Source organism: Hemiscyllium ocellatum, chromosome 20 (genome assembly GCF_020745735.1).
Source record: "Hemiscyllium ocellatum isolate sHemOce1 chromosome 20, sHemOce1.pat.X.cur, whole genome shotgun sequence".
Classification (NCBI taxonomy): domain Eukaryota; kingdom Metazoa; phylum Chordata; class Chondrichthyes; order Orectolobiformes; family Hemiscylliidae; genus Hemiscyllium; species Hemiscyllium ocellatum.
The window spans coordinates 61,313,013-61,339,736 of record NC_083420.1 but is presented as its reverse complement, the minus strand read 5'-3'; the positions used below and the strand labels follow the sequence as shown (position 1 = coordinate 61,339,736).

The following is a 26,724-nucleotide window of genomic DNA, read 5'->3' as shown; positions in this document are numbered from 1 at the left end:
AATGATATGGATGTGGACATAGGAGATATGGTTAGTAAGTTTGCAGATGACTCCAGAATTGGAGGTATAGTGGACAGCGATGAAGGTGATCTCAGAGTACAATGGGATCTTAATCAGATGAGCCAATGAGCGGCGGCGTTGCAGATGAAGTGTAATTTAGATAAATGTGAGGTGCTGCATTTTGGAAAGGCAAATCAGGCAGGACTTATACACTGACTGTTAAGGTCCTTGGGAGTGTTGCTGAACAAAGAGACCTTGGAGTGCAGGCTCATAATTCCTTGAAAGTGGAATTGCAGATAAATAGGATAGTGAAGTAGGCATTTGGAAGGCTTGCCTTTATTGGTCAGTGCATTGAGTATAGGAGTTGGGAGGTCATGTTGCAGCTGTACAGGTGAGCCTCACTTGTGGAATTCTGTGTGCAGTTCTGGTCTCTCTGCCAAAGGAAGGATGTTGTGAAACTTGACAAAGTTCAGAGAAGGTTTACAAGGATGTTGCCAGGATTGACAGGTTTGAGCTATAGGGAGAGGCTGAAAATACTGGGGCTGTTTTCGCTGGAGAGTTGGAGACTAAGGGGTGACATTATAGAGGTTTATAAAATCATGAGGGGCAAGGATAGTGTACATAGACATGGTCTTTTCCCCAAGGTGGGGGAGTCTAAAACTAGAGAGCATAGGTTGATGGTGAGAAGGGAAGGATTCAAAAGGGCTTAAGGGTTTTCATGCAGTGTATGGAATGATTTGCCAGAGTAAGTGGTGGAGGCTGGTACAATTGCAACATTTAAACAGCGTATGGATGAGCACATGAAATGGAAGGGTTTAGAGAGGGATATGGACCAAAAGGTGGAAAATGGGACTAGATTTATCTAGGTTAGCTGATTAGCATGGACGAGTTGGACTGAAGGGTCTATTTGCGTGCTGTACATCTCAATGACTCTATGATGTCCCTTTCACAAAACCATGTTGCTTCCCAGTTGTGAAGGAGTGTCACTGGGCTAGTTCACAGGTCAGCGCAATATCGAGGGCCGAAGGGCCTGTTCTGCGCTGTATTGTTAATTTTCTATGACTCAAAACATTAACTCTGTTTTTCTCTCTCCACAGATACTGCCAAACCTGCTGAGTTTCTCTGGCCATTCCTGTTTTTAACCATGTTGAGTCTACCTCATTACCTTAAACTTATCCAAGTGCCCTGCTCTAATCTAGCTTCTAACATTTTACGTTTCAAATGATAGATACCAAGCAGTCGTGAAATCCTTAGACAATGGGTTATTCACAGGTACTACATATCCAGCTTGAAATCTCAAGTCACTGGTTAACACAAAGTGTTTCAGCAACTACTCCTCCCACAATCCAAAGATGTGCCGGTTAGGTGAATTGGTCATGCTAAATTGCCCAGAGTGGTAGGTGCGTTAGTCAGGGGTAAATATAGGCTAGGGAATGGGTCTAGGTGGGTTATTCTTCGGAGGGTTGATGTAGACTTGTTGGGTTGAAGGACCTGTTTCTATTCTGAAGGGAATCTAATCAGACTGGATCCTTTTTATAGAGCATTCAACAATTCAATAAAGGGAGAGAAAATAGAGAGAGCAGAAAACAAAGCAGCACAGCTTTGTTTTCAAAAATCACACTGTCTCTTGCCAAAACCCAGTCAGAATCATTTCTTCTTTTTCTCTTTTTAATCAACATTCTTTGTGGTTGGCTGGTTAGCACCGGTCTTCCTTTGATCCACCTACAGCTGCCAGCCCTGAGCATAGCAACAGCTCAGTGTCAGTTCATCTGCAGTGTCCTTAGATCAGTAATTAAGTTTTTCAGAGCAGTTCCCAACAGAAAACATCTGTCTTTGTTCCCTTCTCTTTACTTCAACTCACAGTTCCAAAAAAAACTATTAACAATAAAGAAGTGATAATTCGACAGTTTTTACAGGATCAATGCACTGTTAACATTTTTCTTATTACTATCTGTTTTATATTTATGCTTGCTTTCTCTCAGGCTCTAATTTTTCCCTTATTAATCTTTTGATCATTCTTTTCTGTTCTTTTCAAAATTCTGACTGACAGCTGTCATTGTGCAATTATACTCTTTAACTTTAAATTTGATTTTTTAAAAAAAGTTCCTCAGTAGCTCTGAAGTACACTCAACATTTCAAACAGAATCAAGATTAGAGTGGTGCTGGAAAAACACAGCCGATCAGGCAGCATCCAAAGAGTAGGAAAAAATCGACGTTTCGAGCAAAACCCCTTTATCTGCTTTTGCCCAAAACGTTGATTTTTCCTGGTCCTCAGATGCTGCCTGACCTGCTGTGCTTTTCTAGCACCACTTTAATCTTGACTCTGATCTCCAGCATCTGCAGTACCCACTTCTGCCTACTTCACACAGAGAGGTCTCTGTAATCTTGCTGCAACTCTCTGTGGACTTCACTGCAGCCAGAGAGTACAACCAAATAACCTTAAAGTCAGAAACATTGACCAGGGTGAGGAGCAACTCGACACCCTATTCCATCTTGAGAGGGTCTTGATACTACACAAAGAGACAATCTAGACTATTCTTTTGTATCATAACCCAAGTTTTCTGATCATTATTATTTCTGGTTCAGATTCTAGGTAACCTGGGGGATCAAATTTTTGACTGTTTAATTTTCACCCAACTAATGCCTGCATTGCAGGAATCAGCTATTATAAAAACATGATCATTCTTTCCCCAACAGTCATAAAGTAGCAGTGGGCAAGAGAAACCTTTTGCCAGCTTTACCAGCAAAATCGAACTTGCAGTTTCTTCACTGATTTGTCTGTTTATTCAAATATTAATCTAGTGATTATTTGTACATTTATTTTGTGTGGTTTCCCAGAGCATCATTATTTTATCAGTTCAGCAACATATTTTGCCTGGGAAATAAATCTTTCTGTCCAGATCCCGTTGCTCAGATTCTATTATATGAGCTTTAGATAAATCTCCTGCTCAATCCAATTCAATAAGTTATGGTTTTGTTTGCAGTCAACGGTTCCATTTTTAAACTGGACCTTTCACTAACACAAGATGCTCTGGAAATTGATGGCAGGGAGTCTTTAAGTACGAATATAAATCAGGTTCCCCTTGCCTATAAACAGCAGAGTGTCTGGAGTTAAGAGCTTCTTCCACAACTTATTGAGCAACATTTCTTCCAGTCTTACAGTTGTACAGCATGGAAACAAACCCTTCAGTTCAAATTGTCTATGTCGACCAGATATCTGAGATAAATGTAGTCTCGTTTGCCAGCATTTGGTCCATATCCCTCTAAACTCTTTCTGTTCATGCACCCATCCAGATGCCTTTGAGTGTTGTAATTATACCAGCCTTCACTACTTCCTCATTCCATGCATGCACTGTCCTCTGCATGAAAAAGTTGCTTGTAAGGTCTCTTTTAAATCTTTGCCATCTCACCTTAATCCTGTGCCTTCTTGTTTTGGACTACCCTACTCTCAAAAGACCTTGGCTATTCACCCTGTATAGGAGTCAGTGAGGGCAGATGCTGGAGATCAGAGTTGAGAGTATGTTGCTGGTAAAAGAACAGCAGGTCAGGCAGCATCCGAGAGCAGGAAAATCGGTGTTTCGGGCCGGATGAAGGGCTCTGGCCCGAAACATCGATTTTCCTGCTCCTCAGATGCTGCCTGACCTGCTGTGCTTTTCCAGCAATACATATTCAGGCTATCTGTTTCATAAACCTCTTTAAGGTCACCCCTCTCCTACCCTGGCAACATCCTTGTAAATTTTTTCTGCATCCTTTCAAGTTTCATAACATCCTATAGCAGAAATATCAGAATTGATCACAGTATTCCAAAAGTGGCGGAACCAATGGAGTGAGTAACAATGTCGCTACTAAGTGAATGTTATCTTTGATATTTTTGTCTGTTTGGCCTTGACAGAAACAGAGTCTGATCAGCTTGAAAGAACAAACCCACAGTAGGCAGTCCAGCACACCATCTGAAGCAGGTAGCAGTAAATCAGAATTCCATATTGTGGACACACAGCAAAGCCCAGGGAAGCTCCAAGAGATTGTCACGGGGACAAAGAGCATCGCTGTCATTGCAGCTAAGCGGCGATCACAAGCAAATGTGGCTGACTTGACGCTGGTACCCACAAGAGAAAAGGAAAGGACCATGCTGTCCACTTACTCAGCAGAGGAGACCGAGGAGAACCCAGTTCCAGTAGATGCAAAGACTAGCATACTAAACACTGAGTTGAGGTCGGTAGTCAACTTTGATCATCTCATGGTCGAGATGGGAGTGAACACCTTCAGGAACAAGCAAGAGTACAGTAGTCCCCCAACCCCGTCCCCATCTGAGTCTTGCACCAAAATAAAAGGACTGAGAAAGACCAAACAAATGGAAGATTCCACCGAGAGAAATGCAAGGAAGAATCAATCCCAATCCTTCGAAGTGAATTCCCAGGGGGTAAGACTTAACTGACAGAAATATTTGTTTAAAGCTTTGTCATCATTTTTCAGGAACTTGATGTCTATCGTACAGTAAATTAAACTTAAAGAAAGACTTATGAATCTAAATCCCCCAGAGAAATGACAATGGGGCATTATTAATTTTTATCCAGCATTTTATTAAAGAATATTGAAACATTTTATGTAACAAGTCACACTTTTAGCCAGGTGATCTTCTTATAAAGGTGAAGCATAGAAACTAATGTGCCTCAAGCAAATATGAGATGAATGATTTGAAGGAAGACTGTTAGTCCCAATAATTAAAGGGAATAAGTTATACATTGACAATTAAAGATCTGTTGGACTTGTTGTTGGACACATAAAGAGGGGTTGGTTGGCTCAGGTGTAATGCAGAACGACATTTAAAGAACTGGTCTGCACTGGCTGAGGTAGCTCCTGGGGCTTGCGTTCTTGTCTTGCCTCATCTCTTAGTGACATAATGGCATAAGCAATGATGGCTAACTTTCAGGCAACAAGGGACCATAAGTGGAGAACAAATAAAACGACTGCTGGAAGGAACAGGATATGTGGTCATCTGGACAAAGTAGCATTTGTTAGAAAACCCCACGATCACTTCAGACTCTTAGTGAACTCATTTGATTTCAGTGAGGAATTGATCAGGTTAAAAGGCATCTGGATGGGTATATGAATAGGAAGGGTTTGGAGGGATATGGGCCACGTGCTGGTATTTGGGACTGGATTGGGTTGGAATATGTGGTCATCATGGACGAGTTAGACTGAAGAGTTTGTTTCTGTGCTGTACATCTCTATGACTCTATGAATTGTGGATGAGGGCATTGCAGTAGATGTCAGGCTCTTCAACAGGCAAAAAGACTTAAAAAAGGTGTTGCATTGCTGACTGTGGTGGAAGATTCCCTTGTGAAATTGCTGGATATATGTTTTAACATATAATATTATAATATATTATACTAGGTCCTATTTTTGAATGTTGGAGACTATGGAGCATTATAAATGGTTTGAAAGGAGTCGTGTTGTGAGTCTAAATGGACTCTGATGCCTCTGTGGAAGTTTATCATCATCATTCATAAAATGAATGAAGCATTGATGGAACCGTTCATAAATTTGCAGATGCATATAAAAATATACATGCATGTTTGGAATTTGGAGCAATGAAATAAGCTGATCAGATATTCTGGAAGAATTAACTTTCAATCATTCAAATGTAACATCAGACATCGGTGTCGAGGAAACTCCTGTGTATGCAATGCATTGAAGTTACAATAGAAATCCCGTGTCATAAAACATTCATTTGGTATCATGAGACTATTGAAAAAGTAAGTAGTTTCAGGTAATGTTACAAGAATGGATATAAAGCTACAAATGTTATACTTAGTCTGCTTGGCTTTGGTATCTATTGCTATGGAGTATCATGTCCTGCTTGGTAGAAGATAATTAGGTTCTGGAGAAAGTTCAGAGGTTGATAATTAAAATATGTTCTGGAGAAGCATCATATTGGACCTAAAACAGTAACTCTGTTTCTGTCTCTACAGTTGCTGCCAGACCTGCTGAATTTCTCCAGCACCATTTGTATTTACAATTGAAATGATGACTAATATTTTGACTCTTAATGTTCAGGACAGACTACATTGGAAATATTTTCATTAGTGAAATGAAGACTTTAAAGAAGGGATAAAATTCTGTTCAAACAGAAGTTCTATAGGAAGGATATTGTGAAACTTGAAAGGGTTCAAACAAGATTTACAAAAGATGTTGCCAGGATTGAGGGTTTGAGCTGTAGGGAGAAGCGGAATAGGCTGGGGCTGTTTTCCCTGGAGAATCAGATGCTGAGGTTTACGGTGAGAGGGGAAAGATTTAAAAGGGACCAAAGGAACAATTTTTTCATGCAGAATTTGGTGCATGTATGGAATGAGCTGCCAGAGGAAGTAATGGAGGTTGGTTTAAAAGGCATTGGGATGGGTATATGAATAGAAAGGGTTTAGAGGGATATGGACCAAGTGCTGGCAAATGGGACTAGATTAATTTAGGATAGCTGGTCAGCATCGATGTGTTGGACAAAGGGTCTGGTTCTGTGCTGCATATCTCTGTGACGAAGTCTGCTAATTCTGGGACAGTAAAAGATGAACTGAGAATAGTGATAATACTCAGTGCACACACTTTGCTTATTCTATTTGGTTGGAGAAGCCAATTAGGATGTTATAGAATTCCTATAGTGTAGAAGTAGGCCATTTGGTTTGTCAAGTCCACACTGACCCTGTGAAGAAGATACTCTTACTTATTTCCCCCAGCTAACCCTCCTGTGCCAAGACACTGTGGGCAATTTAGCATGGCCAATCCACCTAACCTGCACATCTTTGTACCGTGGGAGGAAACCAGAGCATCGGAGAAAACCCACACACATACACATGGAGAATGTGTAAACTCTACACAGACAGTCATCCAAGGGTGGAATTCACTGGTGCTGTGAAGCAGCATGTTAACTACTGTGTCACCAAGCTGGATGGGATGGGGATGGGTGGGAACAGGCAAATTAAAGAATGTAGAGTTTGTTATATGTTGGGAAATACCTTTTTTACAGAAAATTATTGTTCCCACTCTTTACTGAAATGTTGAGAATTATGTGCATCTTTTCAAAAACTGGCTGACTCAACTTACAGGAGAGGAAATAAACTTTCCTCCCTTCTACAGACACTTCTGTGATTTATTGTCTGTCCTGTACATGATTACAACTTAAATTGATGGTTTATATGCGCACTATGTCAGGACATGGTATGGCTTGGGTTGGTTTGTTAGAGCCCTTAGGAGAAAGTGAGGACTGCAGATGCTGGAGACCAGAGTTGAAAAGTGTGGTGCTGGAAAAGCGTAGCAGGCCAGGCAGCATCCGAGGAGCAAGCGAATCGACGTTTTGGGCATAAGCCCTCATTCCTGAAGAAGGGCTTATACCCGAAACGTCGATTCTCCTGCTCCTTGTTAGAGCCCTTGCTGATTTTTCCATTAGTTTTCTTATACTCTTTGATCAATTTTAGTTTGGAGCTGTTAATTCACAACTGTAGGTTAAGCATGACTTTTGGACTGAGGGTGATAGCTCGTGTTAAAGGGTAAACAAACCAAACAAACTTTTGTTTATTCATGAAGCCATGCCTGGAAATTAATTGCAGATTGGTTCCTGATCAAAAAGTTCTGCAGATGCTTCATTAATGGGGAAGAGCATTATGTTTAAACAGACAGCTGAATCTGTTTATTAATGATGTGTGTGCCTAGGAATTGGTTCTGCAAAATCTGGGGAGGACCTTACACTCAAGCAGATGACAGATGCTGAATGGTAACTGGGACCTTGTGGAGAAGAAGGTTGGTCTGTCAGGGAGTGGTCAGAGTTTGGATTGGGCTTTGGACTGTGTTTTCTGTGGAAAGAAATGTGGTTGTTGATTCTACAGCATGAAGATTTGAAAGGTTCCTGACCAACATTCCCATTAGCAGCTTTTGGAAGCTCAGAGAATGGAAAACTAAATTAACAGTATTAATTCCTTTACTGGATGAGCCGAATAGGTGATCCTGATCAACGTTTTCAGAAAATCAACAATAAACTGTCATCTGTGGAACAACAAATTGTGAAAACCAATTAATTAATCTGGCCAGTTTTGTTATTTTTCTTTTATTTTATCCCCTAACTGTGTTTGTTTGTCTGCCTTTGTGTGAATGGGACTGAAAACAAAGTTTTTTGGTTTGTTTGTCTGCCTCCATGTCATAACAAGTTACATTATATTTTCCCAGCTTTAATCTTGTGCAAGGTCAATTTGAATATTGTGTTCATAATTTCCTACTCCTTTTCAAACTATTGTGTGATATTTAACATCAAATCAATTTAAAAAAAGCCCCTTAATTCAAAGCTCATCTGAAAGTTAATTTACAACTATTCATTTAGGACTCTGTCTATGTAAGGCTTGAAACTCATAATTGTTTCATTACGAACTAAGGTGTAACCCAAACTGAAGAGGACCAGCTCAAATTATAATCAGAACTGAGCTAAGAAACCATTTTCTCAAGGGATGTGAATTCCCTTGAACTTAGGTTTTTTCATTGTCTGAAGTCTGCACATCACAAACTTTTATTTCATTCATTCTTGGGAATGTGGGCATTGCTGACTGGGCCAGCTTTTATTGCCCATCCCTAGTTACTCTTGAGAAAGTGGTATTGAGCTTGAACAGCTCAATACACAGCTGCAGTCCATTTGCTGTGGATAGACTCTCAATCCCTTTAGAAATGTAGTTTCAGGATTTTAATCCAGCAATGCTAAAGGAACAGTGAGATATTTCCAAGTTAGGATGGTGAGTGATGGGCGAATTTGAAGGTGGTGGTGTTGCCATGTGTATTCCTGTGTTCCTGTGACTACATGTTGAGCTGCAGCTCCTGATTTTCCACATGAAGCGTCTAGAGCTGCAGGTGGACTTAGTATGAGACTGGGGACATTGTGGATAGCAGGTATAGCTAGCTGGTAGCACCACCAGTAAGGACAACACAGTCTGAGGAGAGTTGGGTGACCACCAGGACAATAGCGTGGGCAGGCAGTTTTGGAGTACCCTGTGACCATTCCCCTCACAAACAGGTATACCATTTGGATACTTTTGAGGGAGTGGCCTCTAGGGGAAAAACAGCAGGAGCAGCCAGGTCAGTGGCACCACAGCTGGCACTGTTGTACAGCAGGGAGGGTCAAAGTGTTGGCGAGCAGTAATGATGTAGGTCTCAATAGTCAGAGGCATAGATAGGTGTTTCTGAGGCTGTGATTGATACTCCAGGATGGTGTGTTGTCTTCCTGATGCCAGGGTCAAGGATGTCTCTGGTTGAGCACAGGATATTCTGAAAGGGAAGAGTGAGCTACCAAAGGTTGTGTCCCATATTGGTACCAATAACATAAGCAGCAAGAAAGGTGCTGCAATAAGAGATCATGGAATTAGGTAGGAAGTTGGAAAGCAGGACCTCAAAGGTTGTAATCTCAGAGTACTAGAAGGCATGCATTTAAGGTGAGAGGAGAAAGTTCAAAGGAGACATATGGGGCAATTTTTTTACACAGAGTGTGGTAGGAGTCTGGAATGCACTGCCAGAGTGGAGGCTGAGGCAGATACAACAAGGGCATTTAAGGAACTTATAGATAGGCACATGAATATGCAAGGAACGGAGGGACATGGACCAAAGGCAGACAGAAGGGATTAATTTCATTTTGTGTCATTTTTGCACAACATTGTGGGCAGAAGGGCCTGTTCCTGTGCTGTACAGTTCTGTGTTCTATATATTATTCCCTGTGCCACATTCCAATGAAACTAAGGAAGATAGTACATGGCTAAAGAGCTGCTAAAGGAGGAAGGGTTTCAGGTGTGTGGATCGTGGGATGTCATCTGGAACAGGTGGGGGACATGTACAAGAAGGACAGATTGCACCTAAACTGGAGGGGCACCTGTATCCTGGCAGGGAGGTTTGCTCGTGCCACTCGGGAGGGTTTAAACTAGAGCAATAGGTCAGTTAGTAAAATTACTGAAGAGAATTCAGAGACTAAGGCCAATAAGAGTAAGAGGAAGCACAGAAGAGCAGAGGTTTCCTTAAATGTATTTGTTTTCATGTGAGGAGTATGACAGATGAGGCAAATGAACTTTAAGTTTGGATTAATACATTTAATCATTGGCTATTACAGAGACTTGTTAGAGGGTCAAGCCTGGCTGCTTAATGTTCTGGGATTTAGATGTTTCAAGTGAGTTAAAGAGACATGTAAAAGAGGTGGGAGAGTTGTGTGACTAATTCAGGAGGATATTGCAGCTATACTGAGGGAGGGCACCTTGAAGGGTTAATCCAGCAAGGCCATATGGGTACAGCTCAGGAATAGGATGGGATTGTACTACAGGCCTCCCAACAGCCAATGGGAGATAGAGGAACAGATATGTGAACAGATTATGGGAAAAAAGTAAGAACAACAGGGTTGCTGTGGTAGGGGATTTTAACTTCCCCTGAATTGACTGGAGCTCTCTGCCAGGCTTTTGGTTGGCGGTAGAATTTGTTGTATGTGTGTAGGGAGCTTTTTAGAAATAGCCCGAGTACTAGACCTAGTACTGGGGAAAGAGCTTGGTCAGGTGATAGAAGTTTCACTGAGGCAGCATTTTGGAAACAATCATCATAGGTCTGTAGGGTTAAAGTTACTTATTGTTAAAGACAAAAGTAGTCTTTGGTGAAAGTAATAATCTGGGGGAAGGCTAATTTCCACAGTGTTAGGCAGAAACTGGGGAATGTAGATTGGGGCCAGATGTTTCAGGATAAATCCACATCTAGAATTTGGGAATAAGTTAAAGGCCACCTGATTAGAGATCAGGATCAGTATGTTCCTATGAAAATATGGATGCCAAAACCTGAAAACCTTGGAAGATAAGAGAAATTAAGAGCTTAGTCAAAAAGTAAAAGGAGGCGTACATAAGGTTTAGGAATCTGAAGACAGAGAAAATCCACAAAGAATGCAAAGAAAGCAGGAAAGAACTTGAGCAAGGAATTAGGTGGGCTTACATGGGCATGGAAATGTCTTTGGATTAAGGAAAACACCAAGGTGTTTTATACATACATAATGAAGAAGAGGGACGCTAGGGAAAGGATGGGTTCACTCAAGAACAAAGGAGAGAATTTATGCCAGGAGCTGGAGGAAGTGGGTGAGGTCCTTAATTTTGCATTGGTATTCAAAAAGGAGGAGGTCTTAGAATAGGATCCCCACAGTGTGGAAGCAGGCCATTTAACCATCAAACTCACACAGACCCGTCCCATCCCTGTAACCCTGCATATCCCATTGCTAATCCACCTAGCCTACACATCCCCAGACACTCCAGCATTGCCAATCCACCTAACTTGCGCATCTTTGGACTGTGGGAGGAAACAAGAGCACCTGGAGGAAGCCCATGCAGATGCATGGAGAATGTGCAAACCCCACACAGTCACCCAAAGATGGAATCAAACCCCGGGTCCCTAACACTGTGAGGCAACAGTGCTAACCACTGAGCCACTGTGCTGATATGGTGGAGGGTGAGTCTTGGGAGGAGTATGTAGATATTCTAGGCCATGTCAATATAAAATGGTATTGAGTGTTTTGAAAAGCAGTAAGGTAGACAGGTTCCCAAGGTCTGATGGGATATATCCCAGAATGCTGAGGGAAGCAAGTGAGGAAATTGCTGGGACCTTTTTGAAATCTTTGAATTCTGTTCAGGCACAGGAGAGGTGAATAGCCAATGTTGTTGCTTTGTTTAAGAAGGACAACAGGGATAATGTGAGAAAGTACAGGCCAGCGAGTCTTATATCTATGGTAGAGAAATTATTGGAGAAGATTCTTAGGAACAGGATTTACTTGCATTTGCACTTATTAGCAATAGGCAGCATGGCTTTGTGTGGGGAAGATTAAGTTTTTTGAGGAATTGATTGAGTTTTTGAGGTACTGACAAAAATGATCGATGAGGGCAGCACTATAATGTTTTCTGTATGGACTTCAGCAAGGCCTTTGACAAGATCCCTCATAACAGGCTGATACAGAGGATGAAGTCACAAGGACTATGTGGTGAGTTGCTTAGATGGATACAGAACTGGCTTAGTCATAGAAGACAGAGAGTAGTAGTAGAAGAATGTGTTTCTGACTGGAGATCTGTGACCAATGATGTTCCGCATAAATCGGTACTAGGATCTCTGTTTTTTTGTAATATTTGTTTAAGTGATTTGGAAGAGAATGTAGGTGGCCCAATTAGTAAATTTGCAGATGACACAAAGATTGGGGGTGCTGGGGATAGAAAGGAGGATTGCCAGAGGATACAGAGGAGTCTTGGGTGGAGAAATGGCAGATGGAATTTAACCTGGTCAAATGTGAGATAGTGTATTTTGGGATGATCCAATACAGGAGAGAAATATGCAGTAAATGGCAGAATCCTTATAAATATTAATGGCAGCATGGTGGCTTGATGGTTAGCATCACTTTGTCTCTAGGGCAGCACAGTGGTATGGTGATAAGCACTGCTATCTCACAGTGCCAGGGACCCGAGTTCAATCCCAGCCTTGGCTGACTATCTGTGTGGAGATTCTCCCCGTGTCTGCATGAGTTTCCTCCCAAAGTCACAAAGATGTGCATTTATTTAGAAGCTGAATATATGTTGCAAAGTACGTAACATTACGATATATGTTTAAAGTAATACCACTCAGATTACATTTCTGTCATGCCCAATTTCACCCCTCATACTCAGAGCTCCTGTGTTTTTATTTCAATTCATGTCATTACGGTCAGTATGTCATTCACTTCTAATAAACTTTATTTTCTTTTGCAGCTTCCCAAGCTCAGACCAAGCTTCTCACGGCCTCACAATCTCAAAAGCATTTCTGACCATAGGTTTTCTGTTGCTCCACGCCTTTTCCAGAATTCCAACCTCAATCTGCAGCCAAAGGTTATACCAGCAACAATTGCCAATCTTCCAAATGCCAATGTACCTCCTGCAACAAAGATCAAATTCCCACTCAACTATCATTCAGGTGATCATCAATCCAACTCATGGTACATCTCGTTTTCCCACCTCTGTGGACAATGCAGCACTCCACTGCTTGTTAAAATTTCACACAATTTAACAGGTCATGAAGCCAAAGAACTCAAACCAAGTTCTCTGAAATATGCAAAGTACATGGATTCAAAAAAGAAAATCTGTACAAGCTTTATTTTTAAATAATCTATGATATTTCTTGCAGATATTGTTTAAAATGCTTTGATAAAATATGTCAGCTAAATTTTAAACAAAACTTGGGTGCACTAACAGATAAACCAGTGAGTATGTAATCCAATCCCTGAATATGTGCTGAATTAGCATCTGTAAACTTTAGCCTCATGGGGTTGAAATGGATGGTGTTGCTGCACCTGTTGCTTTACAGTAGACTGGGAAATGTGTTCATATTGACTCAAGACAAATTTTAGCTTAGTTGAGATGTTTTTAACATGTGACCCACAGGATGACAGTCATTGACTAAACTGGATAAAGGGGCAAAATGGTGACATAGCAGTAATGTAACTGGAGTCTAACCGAGGTCTGGTTAATGCTAGGGGGGTGTTGATTCAAATCTAACCACAATAGTTGCTGGAGTTTAATACACTTGTATCAGTGTTGGTGGCTGCAGAGCTATCATTGCATGTCATAAAAATCAAGTTCACTAATGTCCTTTAGGGAAAATAGTGTGTCTTCCTAAATCCAGTCTGAAATGCCCAGGAAGCTGCTCAGTTCAAGAACAATTAGGGGTAGGCAACAAATGCTAGCCATCTCAATGATGTCCACATCACATTAAATTAACTTTGAAAATATAAACCAAACATAAATGTTTGTGGGACAGTCCCTTAGTGAGACAATACTTCAGGAGAGAGGACAGGGCAGAATCATTAACAATTATTGAATATTCTTGTTCCCTGTGCTCCTTTATTTCTAGTTTTCCAATCTTTGTCCATAGAGCCTGTCTAGTGAAGGGCCCCAGTGTCTGAATTAACATGCAGTTGCAAGCCTAACTCTGATGGATATTGATGCTTTCCCATTCATCTTCTTCATTTCCTCAATCTTCCATATGGTAGCACATTATTACATCTTGAGGAGAACCAAACTTCTGAAAGGATTGTCTGACCAACTAAAGGTTTATGGAAGTAACAGCCAGAATTTACCATCTCCCCATCTGAGGATTAAGCGTGGTTCCTATAGGAAGTCCAAAGGGATTGGAAGCACAGGGGCTGCCAACACACTGTCTGCACAGTCGGTTAAATAAAGATAAGACAGACTTCAATATATTTATAATGTGTAAAGTCACAGTATGATTTTTACTGCTTCACAGGTGAAAGCCAGTTACAGAAGATAGAAGTGGGTAACACTACCCCAAGTACCATTCACCAAAGAAACGCAGAAGGGAACAAGGGGTTGATCTTGCACAAGCGTGTTAGAGGTCAGAAATTCATATTACTACAGATTAACAGGTGTGGAATATCCAAAGCACAGAATGACTTTTTATCATTGACCTGGAGTTTATTGCCCTGATTTTAAGTGCTGACTATATCCATTATATTCCAATACATAGCAAATATTATAAGAGATCAGATTGCAGTTCTGCGCATCATCTTTGGAAATGAAACTCGACAGAAAACTTTTAAAATTTATTAATGGGAATAGGGCATTGCTGGCTAGGCCATCAATTATTGGGCCATCTCTAATTGCTCAGAGGGCAATTTAAGTGTCAATCACATTGCTGTAGTTCTGGAGTCAAATGTAGGCCAAACTAGATAAAGTTGGCAGTTTCCTCCCTAAAGGACATCAGTCAGAGAATGTTTTGTTTGCTATCAATCATATTTCAGTTAGATTTTAGCATAGCTAATGAAAAGAACAGAGCAGGAAGAGATGGAGAGGCTTTTTTAAAAAAAAATTATTCATAGGACGGGCCGTCCAGCATTGGACCAACACTAATTACCCATTTCCTAATTGCCGTGGAGAAGGTGGTGGTGAGCCACCACTTTGAACTACAGCAATCCATATGGTGTTGTTAGGAAGGGAATTCGAGATCCCTTTGAATGTTCAAGAACATAGAGTAAGGGTGATGTAAGTTTATGTTGGGTACAGAGGTGCAGACATCCTGGAGGAATACAAACTGCATGGGTGAAGTTCAAAAGGAAACTAAGGAAAAACGAGCAGCACGGTGGCTCAGTGGTTAACACTGCTGCCTCACAGCGCCAGGGACCCAGGTTCGATTCTAGCCTCGGGTGGGCTGTGTAGAGTTTGCACATTCTTCCCGTGTTTGCGGAGTTTCCTCTGGGTGCTTCGGTTTCCTCCCACAGTCCAAAAATGTGCAGGTTAGGTGAACTGGCCATGCTAAATTCCACATGATGTTAGGTACATTAGTCGGGGTAAACTGAAGGATCTGGGTGAGTTACTCATCGGAAGGTTGGTGTGAACTTGTTGGGCCAAATGGCCTATTTCCATACTGTAGGGAATCTAATCAAGAGAGTAAATGAATAGAAGTTAGCAAGCAAAATTGAGGTGAACGAAAATTCTATCAGAAGTACTATATCAAAAACCAGCAAGAGGGTTAGTGATCAATAAGATAACTTGTGTGTGGGGATGGAAGGCATGTGCTTGGTTATGAATAAATCCTTCATTCAGTCTTCACAAAAGAAGAGGCAATGGAGGCATTGTGGTTAAGATGAAATGTGCAAGGTATTCAAGGGATAAACAGTGAGGGAAGAAATATTAAGGTGTTCAGCATTCTTGAAAGTGGTCAAATCATCAGGCGTGCCTGAAGTATATTGCAGTCTTCCTAAAGAAGTAGGGGAGAACCTTGACCATTGATTCTTAATCCTGGGTGTGGTTATGGAGCTGTTTAAGATTGCTAAGGTTGCAGCACTGTTTACAAAAGGACGGACAGCCTGTATAGGTATGGGCAGGTCAATCTCTGCTTAATGATAATCAAATTAATGGATAAATATTTGAGGAACAGTATAAATCATTATTTAGAAAGGATAAGATGATTCAATGATAACACAGATTTGTTAAACGTAGGTGATGTCTAACTAATTTGATTGAATGTTCAGTGAAGGTAACAAAGAGGGTTGACGAAAGTAGATTTCTTTCAGAATATAGGCAGAACTAGACATTTGGATACAGAACTGGCTCAAAGGTAGAAGACACAGGATGGTGGTGGAGGGTTGTTTTTCAGACTGGAGGCCTGTGACCAATGGAGTGCCACAAGGTGGTAGGTCCTAGGTGCTAGGTCCTCTACTTTTTGTCATTTACGTAAATGATTTGGATGTGAGAATAAGAGGTACAGTTATAAGTTGTAGATGACACCAAAATTGGAGGTGTAGTGGACAGTGAAGAGGGTTACCTCAGATTACAACAGGATCTTGATGAGATGGGTCAATGGGCTGAGAAGTGGCAGATGGAGTTTCATTCAGATAAATGCGAGGTGCTGCATTTTGGGAAAGCAAACCTTCGCAGGACTTATGCACTTAATGGTAAGGTCCTAGGGAGTGTTGCTGAACAAAGAGACCTTGGAGTGCAGGTTCATAGCTCCTTGAAAGTAGAGTCGCAGGTAGATAGGATAGTGAAGAAGGTGTTTGGTATGCTTTCCTTTATTGGTGAGAGTATTGAGTACAGGAATTGGGCGGTCATGTTGCGGCTGTACAGGACATTAGTTAGGCCACTGTTGGAATATTGCATGCAATTCTGGTCTCCTTCCTATCAGAACGATGTTGTGAAACTTGAAAGGATTCAGAAAAGATTTACAAGGATGTTGCCAGGGTTGGAGGATTTGAGCTACAGAGAGAGGCTGAACAGGCTGGGGCTGTTTTCCCTGGAGCAACGGAGGCTGAGGGGTGACTATATAGAGGTTTACAAAATTATGAGGGGTATGGATAGGATAAATAGGCAAGGTCTTTTCCCTGGGTCGGGGAGTCCAGAACTAGAGGGCATGGGTTTAGGGTGAGAAGGGTTATAAAAGGTGAGAGGGGTTATATAAAAGAGACCCCTGGGGCACCTTTTGCACACAGAGGGTGCTACGTGAATGAAGTGAGCTGCCAGAGGAAGTGGTGGAGGCTGGTACAGTTGCAACATTTAAAAGGCATTTGGATGGGTATATGAATAGGAAGGGTTTGGTGGGATATGGTATGGGTGCTGTCCGAGGTGGGACTAGATTGGGTTGGGATATCTGGTCGGCATGGATGGGTTGGACCGAAGGATCTGTTTCCATGCTGTACATCTCTATGACTCTATGACTCAGTCCACGTGGATAAAGAGCTATACCGTAGACCAGCCAGAAAAATAAGTTTCCATGGTATTTAGGAGCAAGTTGGCCAGTTGGGTCCAGAATTGGATGAGGGACAGGTGGAAAAGTCAAAGGATGTTTTTATGACTGGAAGACCATTTCCAATGTGTTTCCACTGGGACACTTGTTCTTTTGTCATAGAACAAAGAACAAAGAAAATTTACAGCCCAGGAACAGACCCTTTGGCCCTCCAAGCCTGAGTCGATCCAAATGTACTGTCTAGACCTGTCGGTCAATTCCTAAGCATCTGTATCCCTCTGCTCCCCACCTACACATGCATCTGTCCAGAAACATCTTAAATGAATCTACCGTGCCTGCCTCTACCACCTCTGATGGCAACACGTTCCAAATACCCACCACCCTCTGTGTGAAGTACTTACTGTGTGTATCCCCCTTAAACTTTCCACCTCTTACTTTGAAAGCATGACCCTTCGTTATTGAATCCTTCACCCTGGGAAAAAGCTGGTGTCTATCCACCCTGTCTATACCCTTCATGTTATGTTAAATAGTTTTGTCTTAAATATAACATGTCTGCAAATGTTACAAAAATTGATTGTCTTCCTAATGAAGAAGGAATCTGTGGAACCCATGAAAATCTCTTTGGCCTGGTCAGGTGGGCAGAAAAGTGGCAAATAGTGTTCAATCCAGGGAAGTGTGAGCTAAAATACTTTTGGAAGTCAGACAACAGAAATTCAGTAAATAGATACAATAGAGGAATAGGAGGATAGAGGGACTTTGAGATACATGTTCTCAGCTCTCTGAAGGTAAAGTTGCCATATTTCTCATGGACCATAAGGCTGCAGCCTCATTAGAGTGAGAGATGACTGGTGTGGTTTAACGTACAGTAATTATAGGGAACTATATAGTCAGTGGCACAGATAGGCATTTTTGTGACCATGAGCAAGATAGATTAGGAGAAAGTGAGAACTGCAGATGCTGGAGATCAGAGCTGAAAAATGTGTTGCTGGAAAAACGCAGCAGATCAGGCAGCATCTAAGGAGCAGGAGAATTTCCTGAAGAAGGCCCGAAACATCGATTCTTCTGCTCCTTGGATGCTGCCTGACTTGCTGCGCTTTTCCAGCAACACATTTTTCAGCCATGAGCAAGATTCCAGGATAGTGTGTTGCTTCCCTGATTCCATGGTCAAGGATGTCTCTGAGCGTGTACAGGACAATCTGAAAGGGGAAGGTAAGCACCTTGAGGTCACGGTCCATAATTGTATGAACAACATAAACAGAAAGAGAGATAAGCTCTTCCAAAGCAAATTTAGGGAGTTAGATAAGAAGTTGAAAAGCAAATTGCAATCTCAAGATTACCTGCTGTGCTGTGCCACGTACCAGTGAGGGTAGGAATAAAATGCTAATACATTTGATTACTTGGCTAAAGAGCTGGTGTAGGAAGGAGGGCTTCAGGTATATGAATCACTGGGATCTCCAGAGCAGGTAGAACCTGCACCTGAAATGGCAGGGAAGTTTGCCAGTGCCACTTGGGAGGGTTTAAGCTAGTGTGGCAAGGAGATGGAAACCAGGGCAGTAGGTCAACGAGGCTAAAGTCAAGTTCATCTAGTAGAGAGAACAGACAGCACCAAAATAATGAACATAGTGGGACTAGCAGTCTGAAGTGTATTTACTTTAACACAATGAGTATTTCAAGCAAAGCAGGTGAGCTTAGAGCCTGGAGTAGTACATGGAACTATGATGTTGTGACCATTACAGAAACTTGGTTGAGAGAAGGACAGGACTGGCAGTTCAATATTCCAGTAAATAGATGTTTGAAATGTAAAAAGGCTGAGTTGTATTATTGATTAAGAGCGGGCTCATCCAGTGAGTATGAGAATTTAGATTGCCTAACACTACAGGTAATTTAGCATGGCCAATCCACCTGACTTGCACATTTTTGGACAGTGGGAGGAAACCCACGCAGACACGGGGAGAACATGCAAACTCCACACAGTCAGTCGCCTGAGGCAGGAATTGAACCAGGTCTCTGGCACTGTGAGGCAGCAGTGCTAACCACTATGCCACCGTGCCACCCACTATGAGTACATATGGCTAGAATGTGGGAATAAGAAAGGTGCATTCACTGTATAGTGGGGTCATACTGTAGGCCTCCCAATAGCCAGCAAAAAGTAGAGGAATAGATGTTTAAGCAGATCAAGGAAAGATATAAAAAGAACAGGGTAGTTTTAGCGGATGAATTTAATTTCCCAATATTCACTGGGACTCCCTTAGTGCCATTGGCTTATATATGGCAGATTTTGTTAGGTGAATCCAGAAAGTATAAATATTTGAAATAATATTTAGATAGTCAAACTGGGAAAAGATCATTTTAGACCTTGTATTGAGGAAATGAGCCTAGCCAATTGATTGAAATTTCAATGGGGGAGCATTTTGGGAACAGTAATCATAATTCCATCAGCTTTAAGATAATTAGAGTTATAGAGTCATAGAGATGTACAGCATGGAAACAGACCCTTCGGTCCAACCCGTCCATGCCAACCAGATATCCCAAGACAATCTAGTCCCACCTGCCAGCACCCGGCCCATATCCCACCAAACCCTTCCTATTCATATACCCATCCAAATACCTCTTAAATGTTGCAATTGTACCAGCCTCCACCACATCCTCTGGCAGCTCATTCCATACATGTACCACCCTCTGTGTGAAAAAGCTGCCCCTTAGGTCTCTTTTATATCGTTCCCCTCTCACCCTAAAGTTCTAGAATTTTTAGATTGCCTAACACTACGGGTAATTTAGCATGGCCAATTCCCCTGACTTGCACATTTTTGGACTGTGGGAGGAAACCGGAGCACCCGGAGGAAACCCACGCAGACACGGGGAGAACATGCAAACTCTACACAGTCAGTCGCCTGAGGCGGGAATTGAACCCTCTAGTTCTGGACTTCCAGACCCCAGGGAAAAGACTTTGTCTATTTATTCTATCCATGCCCCTCATAATTTTGTAAACCTCTATAAGGTCACCCCTCAGCCTCCGACGCTCCAGGGAAAACAGCCCCAGCCTATTCAGCCTCTCCCTGTAGCTCAGATCCTCCAACCCAGGCAACATCCTTGTAAATTTTTTCTGAAACCTTTCAAGTTTCGCAACATCCTAGGAAGGAGACCAGAATTGCATGTAATATTCCAACAGTGGCCTAACCAATGTCCTGTACAACCGCAACATGACCGCCCAACTCCTGTACTCAATACTCTCACCAATAAAGGAAAGCAAACCAAACGTCTTCTTCACTATCCTATCTACCTGCGACTCCACTTTCAAGGAGCTATGATCCTGCACTCCAAGTTCTCTTTGTTCAGCAACACTCCCTAGGATCTTACCATTAAGTGTATAAGTCCTGCTAAGATTTGCTTTCCCAAAATGCAACACCTCACATTTATCTGAATTAAACTCCATCTGCAACTCCTCAGTCTATTGGCCCGTCTGGTCCAAATCCTGTTGTAATCTGAGGTAATCCTCTTCGCTGTCCACTACACCTCCAATTTTGGTGTCATCTGCAAATTTACTAACTGTACCTCTTATGCTCGCATCCAAATCATTGATGTAAATGACAAAAAGTAGAGGGCCCAGCACTGATCCTTGTGGCATTCCACTGGCCACAGGCCTTCAGTCTGAAAAACAATCCTCCACCACCACCCTCTGTCTTCTACCTTTGAGCCAGTTCTGTATCCAAATGGCTAGTTCTCCCTGTATTCCATGAGATCTAATCTTGGTAATCAGTTTCCCATGGGGAACCTTGTCGAATGCCTTACTGAAGTCCATATAGCTCACATCTACTGCTCTGCCCTCATCAGTCTTCTTTGTTACTTCATCAGAAAACTCCATCAAGTTTGTGAGACATGATTTCCCACGCATAAAGTCATGTTGACGATCCCGAATCAGTCCTTGCTTTTCCAAATACATGTACATCCTGTCCCTCAGGATTCCCTCCAACAACTTGCCCACCACCGAGGTCAGGGTCACTGGTCTATTGTTCCCTGGCTTGTCCTTACCACCCTTCTTAAACAGTGGCACCACATTTGCCAACCTCCAGTCTTCCGGCACCTCATCTGTGACTATCGATGATACAAAGAGGCCCAGCAATCACTTCTCTAGCTTCCCACAGAGTTCTTGGGTACTCCTGATCAGGTCCTGGGGATTTATCCACCTTTAACCGTTGCAAGACATCCAGCACTTCCGCCTGTGTAATCTGGACATTTTGCAAGATGTCACCAAGATTTCCCTACTGTCTATATCTTCCATATCCTTTTCCACAGTAAATACTAATGCAAAATATTCATTTAGTATCTCCCCCATTTTCTGTGGCTCCACACAAAGGCCGCCTTGCTGATCTTTGAGGGGCTGTATTCTCTCCCTAGTTCCCCTTTTGTCCTTAATATATTTGTAAAACGATAAGGCTGGTCTTCCAGTGAAATGCTAAATTGGGGGAAGGCCAGTCACAACACTATGAGGCAGGAACAGGAGAAATTAGCAGGTATTTGAATGTAACTTTTAAAACCTAGTAAACCTGAATTCAAATCCAGCATGTTCCTTTGAGGATGAGAAATAAGGATGGCAAGATTCTGGAATCTGGGATGACAAGACAAATTGTAAACTTAGTTTCAAGAGAAAGAAAGCATATTAAGGTTTCGGAAACTGAAATCAAATCAGGACCTTGGGGAAGAGAGGAAACAAAAATAACATAGAAATTAGGAGGGCTAGAAGGGGCCATGAAATGATCTTGGCAAATAGGATTAAGCAGAATCCCAAGGAATGTTATATGTATATTAGGAGAAAGAGGGAAGCTAGAAAAAGGATGGATCCATTCAAGGACAATGGAGCCAGAGGAAGTGGTAAGGCCCTTAATGAGAACTTTGCATTGGTTATTCACAAAGGAGAAGAACATGGATGATGATAAGATTAGAGAAGGGTTTGTTGGTTCTCTAAAACATATCAATATAAAGGAGGAAGAGATGTTGGGTGTCTTGAAAACCATTAAGGTAAATAAGTCCCCAGTCCCAAGAGACTAAAAGAGGCAAGGGAGGAGATTTCTAGGACCTTGACTTTTGTATCTTTGCAATCTGTTTAGCCCCAGGCAAGATCACAGAAGACTGGAGAATGGTCCAATGTTGTTTCTTTGTTCAAGAAGGGCAACAGAGAAAATCCAGGAAGTTATAGGCTCGTGAGCCTTACATGACGTGTAGGGAAATTATTGGAGAAGATTCATTGGGACAAGATTTGGTTGTAATTGGAGAAGAACAGACATTATGGTTTTATGCAAGGGAGGTCTTGTCTCACAGACTTGATGGAGTTTTCTGAGGAAGAGCTGAAGATGTTTGATAAGGGTAAGGCAGTGTTTGTTATCTACATAGACTTTACCTAATGCATTTGACCATGTCTTTCGTGGTAGGCTTGTCCAAAAGATCAAATCGCAAGGAATCCATGGTGAGCTGGCAAGTTAGATACAAAATTGGTCTGGACATAGAAGATAGCGGGTAGTTGTGGAACGTATTTTCCTAACTGAAGGTCTGTGACCAGTTTGTAATATATGTACATGATTTGAATGAAAATGTTGGTGGTCTGATTACTAAGTTTGCAGATGACTTGAATGTTGGTGGAGTTGTTGATAATGAGGAAAGATATAGAACATAGAACATAGAAAAATACAGCGTAGTACAGGCCCTTCGGCCCTCAATGTTGCGCCAAGCCAAGCCCACCTAACCTACAGTAGCCCACTATCCTCCATATGTCTATCTAATGCCCATTTAAATGCCCATAAAGAGGGAGAGTCCACCACTGCTACTGGCAGGGCATTCCATGAACTCACGACTCACTGAGTAAAGAATCTATCCCTTACATCTGTTCTATACCTACCACCCCTTAATTTAAAGCTATGCCCCCTCGTAATAGCTGACTCCATACGTGGAAAAAGGTTCTCATGGTCAACCCTATCTAAACCCCTAATCATCTTGTACACCTCTGTCAAGTCACCCCTAAACCTTCTTTTCTCCAATGAGAACAGCCCCAAGTGCCTCAGCCTTTCCTCAAACGATCTTCCTACCATTCCAGGCAACATCCTGGTAAACCTCCTCTGCACCCGTTCCAGTGCCTCCACATCCTTCCTATAGTATGGTGACCAAAACTCCAGATGCAGCTGCACCAGAGTCTTATACAACTGCAACATGACCTCAGGACTACGGAACTCAATTCCTCTACCAATAAAAGCCAGTACGCCATATGCCTTCTTCACAGCACTATTTACCTGGGTGGCAACTTTCAGAGATCTGTGTACATGGACACCAAGATCCCTCTGCTCATCCACACTACCAAGTATCCAACCATTAGCCCAGTACCCCATCTTCTTGTTACTCTTACCAAAGTGAATCACTTCACACTTAGCTACATTGAACTCCATTTGCCACCTTTCTGCCCAGTTCTGCAGCTTATCTATATTCCGTTGTAACCTGCCACATCCTTCCTCACTGTCAACAACTCCACCGACTTTCGTATCATCCACAAACTTGCTCACTCAACCTTCTAGCCCCTCCTCCAGATCATTTATAAAAATGACAAACAGCAATGGTCCCAAAACAGATCCTTGCAGAACACCGCTGGTAACTGCACTCCAAGATGAACCTTTACCACCAACTCCTACCCTCTGTCTTCTTCCAGCCAGCAATTCCTAATCCAAACCTCCAATTCACCCTCAATGCCATATCTCTGTATTTTTTGCAGTAGCAAAATTCAAAGGATGCAGCAGGATATAGATCAGCTGGAAAGTTGGGTGGATAAATTGCAGATGGAGGTGAATCGAGCAAGGTTGAGGTGATACATTTTGGGAGGTCAAATGCAAAAGGAAAATATATAGTAAATGGCAGGACTCTTAGGAGCATTGATATACAGAAGGATCTTGGTGCCAAAGTGCATAGCTCACTGAAGGTGGCAACACAAAGTGGACAACTTGGTAAAGAAGGCATATGGAATGCTTCCCCTCATTGTTCAGGATATTGAGACTAAAAGTTGTCATGCTGCAACTGTATAAGGCTTTGGTCAGGCCGCATTTAGAGTGTTGTATATGCAGTTCTGGAAGAATGTAAAACTTTCAAGATGGTGCAGTTAGGTTTACCAGGATGTTGCCTGGATTGGAATGTATTCGCTATAATGAGAGGTTGGGCAAACTTGGATTGTTTTCACTAGAGCATTGAAGGCTGAGGGGACAACCTGATAGAAATATATAAAATTACGAGGGGCATGGATCGCATAGATAGTCAGCCTTTTTTCCCAGGGTGGAAATGTCAAATATTAGGAGGGCATGGATTTACTGTGAGAGGGGGTAAGTTTAAAGGAAAGTCTTTAACATAGAGGGTGGTAGGTTCCTGAAATGCACTCATATGGGAATTGTCAGAAGCAGATACAGTAGCAATATTTTAAAAATGTTCAAACATGTGTATAGGCAGGGAACAGAAGGATGTGAATCATGTACAGGCAGATGGGATTAGTTTCAGAATAGCATCATAGTTGGCACAGACATGCTGGGCCAAAGAGCCTGTTCCTGTGCTGTATTGTTCTACATTCAATATTATCCTAAATCTGGATGAAACACTAATTAGCGCATTGCAGGAGTACAATTCTGGTTACTCCATTCCAGCAAGCATAAGAGCGAACAGATGTGATTTACAAGGATGTTGCCAGGAATGAAGAATGAGGAGAGATCAGATATGCTGGAGTTGTTTCCTCTCAAACAGAGGAAGCTGATAGGAGAGTTAATTGAAGTATATTCAGTTCTGAGTGATTGGGAAGGAATATTTCTCCCAGCATAAGATAAGAACCAAGAAATATAAATTGGAAGTAATTTGTAGGAGGATTAAAGGGAAACTTAGCAGCATTGTTTTTGCCCAGAGGATAGTGTGGTCTGGAGGTGAAAGTGAAGACTGCAGATGCTGGAGAACAAGAATCTAGAGTGTGGTGCCGGAAAAACACAGCAGGTCAGGCAGTATCCAAGGAGCAGGAGAATCGACGCTTCAGGTAAAAGCCTTTCATCAGAAGGGTTTAGAACTCACTATCTGAAACCCTCAACACTTTTTTTTAAAAATGCTTGAAAATGCATTTGTAATTCTGTAACCCACAAGGCTCTGGACCAAGTACTGGACAGTGGAGTTAGGCTGGATCACTCTTTTTAATCACTCTTCATGCTGTAACAAAACCCTGTTGAAAACATTACTAATTTTCCTGTGAAATATGATAAAATGGAAGATAATTTCATAATATAAATTAGGCACATAAATCACTTCTAGTTGTTTATAACAGTTTGGTTAAAATTGTGATTATTGGGGCAATATGTAATCGGTTTGGTCCCGGCTGTGATTTGTAATGTCCCAATTGTTTGTTATATTTGGATACACCAAACAGACCGAGATACAAGAAGGTGATGCATTTTGTAGTTTTTGTTATATGCTAGCTTAGGTATCTATATATCAAAGTTTGGTCTTTATTGACTTGGATATCTTGAAGTTTATTAACAATGTGTTTATATGATTACAAAAACATAGCCTTACGTGCATAAGTCTGGGCTCTGTGCTTATTGCTGGTATTGTACAATGCACATCTATAACTGACTGACTGAACAGTAAGCCCATTAGACTGCAACAGTTATAGAGTGTACAGCATGGAAACAGACCCTTTGATCCAACCCGTCCACTGTTGGAATATACCAACCCAATCTAGTCCCACCTGCCAGCACCCAGCCCATATCCCTCCATACACTTCCTATTCATATACCCATCCAAATGCATAATATATGTTGCAATTGTACCAACCTCCACCACTTCCTCTGGCAACTACTTCCATACACGAACCACCCTCTGTGTGAAAAAGTTGTGTCTTAGGTCTCTCTTACATCTTTTCTCTCTCACCCTAAACCTATGTCCTCTAGTTCTGGATTGCCCGACCCCAGGGAAAAGGCTTTGCCTATTTACCCTATCCATGCCCCTCATAATTTTGTAAACCTCTATAAGGTCACCCCTCAGCCTCCGACGCTCCAGTGAAAACAGCCCCAGCCTGTTCAGCCTCTCCCTATATCTCAAATTCTCCAACCCTGGCAACATCCTTGTAAATCTCTTCAGAGAGAGAAAGTGAGGACTGCAGATGCTGGAGATTAGAGCTGAAAAATGTGTTGCTGGAAAAGCGCAGCAGATCAGACAGCATCCAAGGAGCAGGAGAATCGATGTTTTGGGCATAAGCCCTTCTTGAAGAAGTGCTTATGCCCAAAACGTCGATTCTCCTGCTCCTTGGATGCTGCCTGACCTGCTGCACTTCCAGCAACACATTTTTCAAATCTCTTCAGAACTCTTTCAAGTTTCACAACAGCTTTCCGACAGGAAGGAGACCAGAATTGCACGCAATATTCCAACAGTGACCTAACCAATGTCCTGTACAACTGCACATGACCTCCCAAC

The 26,724-nt window shown here is 42.0% G+C and overlaps 1 protein-coding gene across 1 annotated transcript in view; it reads left to right on the top strand.

Moving 5' to 3' along the window:
- LOC132825298 (kinesin-like protein KIF19) overlaps positions 1–26,724 on the top strand; it is a 303,850-nt gene that overhangs the window by 264,819 nt on the left and 12,307 nt on the right. Inside the window, exons 17-18 of the mRNA XM_060840402.1 lie at positions 3,893–4,420; positions 12,768–12,923. Coding sequence (XP_060696385.1) covers positions 3,893–4,420; positions 12,768–12,923 — 684 coding nt within the window. The remainder of the gene's footprint in view (positions 1–3,892; positions 4,421–12,767; positions 12,924–26,724) is intronic.